Genomic DNA, 4,304 nt, shown 5'->3' on the forward strand with positions numbered 1-4,304 from the left:
TTAAGGGCTTGTAAGTAAACATTTCACGGTGAGGTCTATACCTGTTGTATTCGGCGCATGTGACAAAGTTTTATTTGATTTGCTACCTCACTGTGCGAGGTCTTGGTTCGAATGTAATTCACTAGGATATATTTTGTGGTAGATCTGACTGGCTTTTGCTCAGTTTTGTGCTCAATTTAGACTCTGACCTGCACACCTGCCCTCTCCTCTCTAAAAGACAGACAGGTTTTCAATATAATCAGATCTGAAGGGTCACTGTCATGGTTGGACATATTTAGGCAGGTGCTTGGGCACCTATAGCCATCCTGACCTCCCCTCGCCCCCCGTGCACATATCTAGCCCTCTTTTAAACCCCAGTCTATTCTATAGTGCTATTACTTGCCTTTTACCTTTTGTGATAGAGTAACCTGCAAAAACACACACTGCATTTGTATCTGTGTTCCCCTGTGTTGAGGACCTGTTCGTGACCCTGCACACACCAAGCCACTCAGCGGAGGGGTGGATGACACTCCACATAGCCTAAAGGAGGGGAAAAGGGGATCGGAGAGGGATGGAGGCTTTATATGCCTGTTGCTTGGAAACCCAGTGTGTCTGTGGGTAGTGGGCACAGTGTATTGATCTTATGGTAATGATTCCTAAAGGGTGTGTGTTGGTGTGTATGGTTGTAAATTAGCCAGTAAATATACAGCAGGCGACCGGGGGCACATTTAAGGCTTGTATTTACTATTCAGTGAGTCGGGAGTGAAGAATAGGAGTGGGAGGTTGTGAGAACGCGGAGAGTGGGCCCTGCCCGCCGCCACGCGCTCCGCTTCATGACTCATCACGGCTCCATTTACGTCTAGGGCTGCGTTCCAGGTGGCACCCTATTCCCTATATAGTGCACACTGCACTGTTCAAAAGTATCACACTATATATAGGGAATAGGGTGCCATTTGGGATGCTGCCCAGGCCTTTTGTCTCTACCCAGAGAGAAACACAAGGAGAAAAGGCTGCCGGGCTGCTGAACAAGAAGTGTCCCTGTCTGCCAGTAGTGATTGCACATAACAGGATGCAATTTAAAACTGCATGGCTGAGTCGGGGACCATGTGTGTGTTCGTGTGCTTTGTTGTCAAGCTGTGTATGATACAAATGTCACATTTGAATTTGGTTCGCAATTGAATTCCAATTGAAGACTCTTGTGAAGAGAAATATTGACAATTTCTATTACTATTATGATTTTCAGCCTGTTTTCTCTTTTTTTGTTTAGTCCTGGACAGAGCGGGCAAAAGGACAGTCTGGAGATGTGGCGGATATGAAAAAACGAAAGAGAGGAGAAGAAGAGAGCAGGGGAGACGAGAACGGACAGAGTGAGGCAGACGAGACCAGTGCCAAAAAGAAAAAGCCCTTAGACACCTCAGCCAAGCTCTCAGCATTTGCCTTCAACAAAAATTAAACATAAGATCACATCATAGACCGATTAAAAAAAAAAATTAAAAAAAATAATAATAAATAAACTTGCTCCATATGTCTATTTAGTTAGGGTTATAGGTCACAACTAAATATTATATAATGCTCATTTGTGGATTGGTGCTGATTGTGAGACCTTTTTAGATTTATTTTTGTATAACATTTCATCAGAAAATGGAGTCTGTCTCATAGGTTTCCAGACAGTTTCATTAGCACTGTTTGGTATGGTCGTGATGCAGACCTTGTCGATGAATAATTTCTTTTCCGATATGTAACTAGGGGTTAGAGGAATTTCATAGATGGCATCAAAGCGAAATATCCTGAGCACTTGAAATAGCTGTGACAAATATAGAACATGAAGAGAGCAACTGATAAGGGCACACGTAAATGTTATTCTGTTCAGCATCATGATTTAGGTTTGTCCTTTTCACCAATTTCCTCTTAGCTTGTATTGTTTTGAAAACAATATAGCATATTTACTTGTTTTTTTTTATTGTACTGTATCCGACTATTGAATAAAAATAGATATTTTCCATCCATCCAGTCTTTAAATTATTATTATTATTTTTTAACTAACTTTTTATAGAAAAACATACATACAAATTTGGTCTGCTGCTGTATCTGTTTCATTAAGGAAACCGACACCTGTTTAAAAATACCGTAACACATTTTTTTTTAACATGTTGAGACTGAATAGACCTATAACAATCACTAGTTGTGATTGTGAATATAACGGTAACAATTTACTTGAAGGGGGAAAACATAAGGCATTTATAAAACAAGTCATAACAGAGCTTGGAGTGTTGCAGCGTCATTAATAACCTTCATAACACATTGAACATCATTGATAATGAGTTGAAGTTATTTATCCATTGTAGGCTACAACAGATGTGTTACTCTGTCTTTTGTTAGAATGCAATAACTAAATTGTGGTAGCCTGTGATTCACTGGGATTTCCAAACTTTTTATTTTTTATGAAAAACTTGAGGAAAAACACTGAAATATAGAAGTGGTGTAAAGTACTTCAGTACTTTAAAGTATTTTTACTTAAGTTGTTTTTTGGGGTATCTGTACTTTACCATTTATATTTTTGACTACTTTAACTTCACTACATTCCTGAAGAAAATAATGTACTTTTTACTACAAACATTTCCCCTGACAACCCAAAGTACTTGTTACATTTTGAATGCTTAGCAGGACAGGAAAAGTGTCCAATTCACACACTTATCAAGAGAACGTCCCTGGTCATCTACTGCCTCTGATACGGTGTACTCACTAAATACAAAAGTTTTGTTTTTAAATGATGTTGGAGTGTGTCCCTGGCTATCCATGAATAAAAAAACAAGAAAATGGTGCTATCTGGTTTGCTTAGTAAGGAATTTGAAATCATTTATACTTTTACTTTTGATACTTAAGTATATTTAAAACCAAAGACTTTCAGACTTTTACTTCAGTAATTTTCTATTAAGGCCTCTTTACCTTTACTCAAGTATGACAATTGCTTACTTTTTCCACCACTGAAAATATACACCTTTTCCAAAGATTGACATATGAATCAACTCAAGTAATCTTAAATCTACTTTTGACATGGTTTATTAAATGAATACATGATGGCATATTATGTAGTAAATTCACTGAATAGTGTATATCCTCCAAGTGAACTACCTGTGGCATATTCAGATCCATACAGAATTTGAGTGTTCTGGATTGCCTGACGACTCAAACTGAATTCTTCCACTGCTTTTTCATTTGCTACATACTTCAGTCTGATTGGTGACAGATGTTCATGCGAATATTCTAAATTCTGCATAAAAACATGCGTTTTCCACCAGAGATGTTTTTACATCAAATTGACTTGTTGCGGATAAAAGGCTGTGCGGGATGATTTAGTGCACGTACAAATACCTTTAGTGGTTAAATTACCATGTACTGAATAAAAAATACAAGTTAAACATCTCACGAAAATGTTTGTTATACAGGGAGTGTACACACTCTGGTATTGGCAGGTGCACTCCTGCCAACAGCTCACAGATACAGTGAGGATATAGCCTAAAGGAGATTATTATGGACAAAAGCGGTAGATTATTTTTATTTGTCAAATGAAAGCCAAGCATTGACGATCATGTCACCAGAATAAGACCCTCGATATTTATTGGAAAGGAGCATCAAGCTCATCACCTTGCACTTTCACCACCCTGTGAAGTTCATAATGCATTTAATCTGTAGCCTAATAAACTGCATGCTCTCTTGACAAGTCATAGTGGGAGGACCACACAAAACATGTCATCACATGACTCCAAGTTTACTTTGTTATTATATACATATTTGCTCATAAAAGCGTTTCCACCGACATTTCTCGCATTTGGAAAGTTTACTGACAAATGTTCTATTAACATCAGGCCTTTCACTACATTTTTTTACCTGACATGTACTTTACTAGTATAAAAATGTTGGATGGAAACCTTGTTAGAGACTGCCATAATTGAAGTGGTTTATGGTGACCTCAAAATGAGAGGCATTGGCCAAAACAGTCATCAGTGAGTGGATCATCCCTAACCAATCAGAGTACCAAAGCCAATGACGAATTTTCAAAACGCCCAAACCATCGGTTTCTGGGACCAATCAGACGGTCTAGAAGAGATTTTCATTCTCAAAACCAACAGGGAGGTACTCAGAGCCAGACTCATTCCAGAGAAGAAACTAACATCCGTGGGCGTGGCATAGCATTTGGCCGGAGAAAGGAGTTTGGGTAGACAGGCAATGTTCTCCATTGGCTTACATACAACTGACAGAACGTGACGTTCACAAAATGCTCGACCAATAGAAATGCACGAGGATTATATCGCTTATAAAGCCAT

The 4,304-nt window shown here is 38.6% G+C and overlaps 1 protein-coding gene across 3 annotated transcripts in view; it reads left to right on the plus strand.

Moving 5' to 3' along the window:
* wdhd1 (WD repeat and HMG-box DNA binding protein 1) overlaps positions 1 to 2,800 on the plus strand; it is a 44,398-nt gene extending 41,598 nt beyond the window's left edge. For all 3 annotated transcript variants that reach the window (XM_071365098.1, XM_071365101.1, XM_071365099.1), the window contains exon 26: positions 1,247 to 2,800. In XM_071365098.1, the coding sequence (XP_071221199.1) occupies positions 1,247 to 1,432 (186 nt within the window). In that variant the 3' untranslated portion in view covers positions 1,433 to 2,800. The remainder of the gene's footprint in view (positions 1 to 1,246) is intronic.
* Positions 2,801 to 4,304: the final 1,504 nt, after the last annotated feature.

This window comes from Salvelinus alpinus, chromosome 25, assembly GCF_045679555.1.
Source record: "Salvelinus alpinus chromosome 25, SLU_Salpinus.1, whole genome shotgun sequence".
Lineage (NCBI taxonomy): Eukaryota > Metazoa > Chordata > Actinopteri > Salmoniformes > Salmonidae > Salvelinus > Salvelinus alpinus.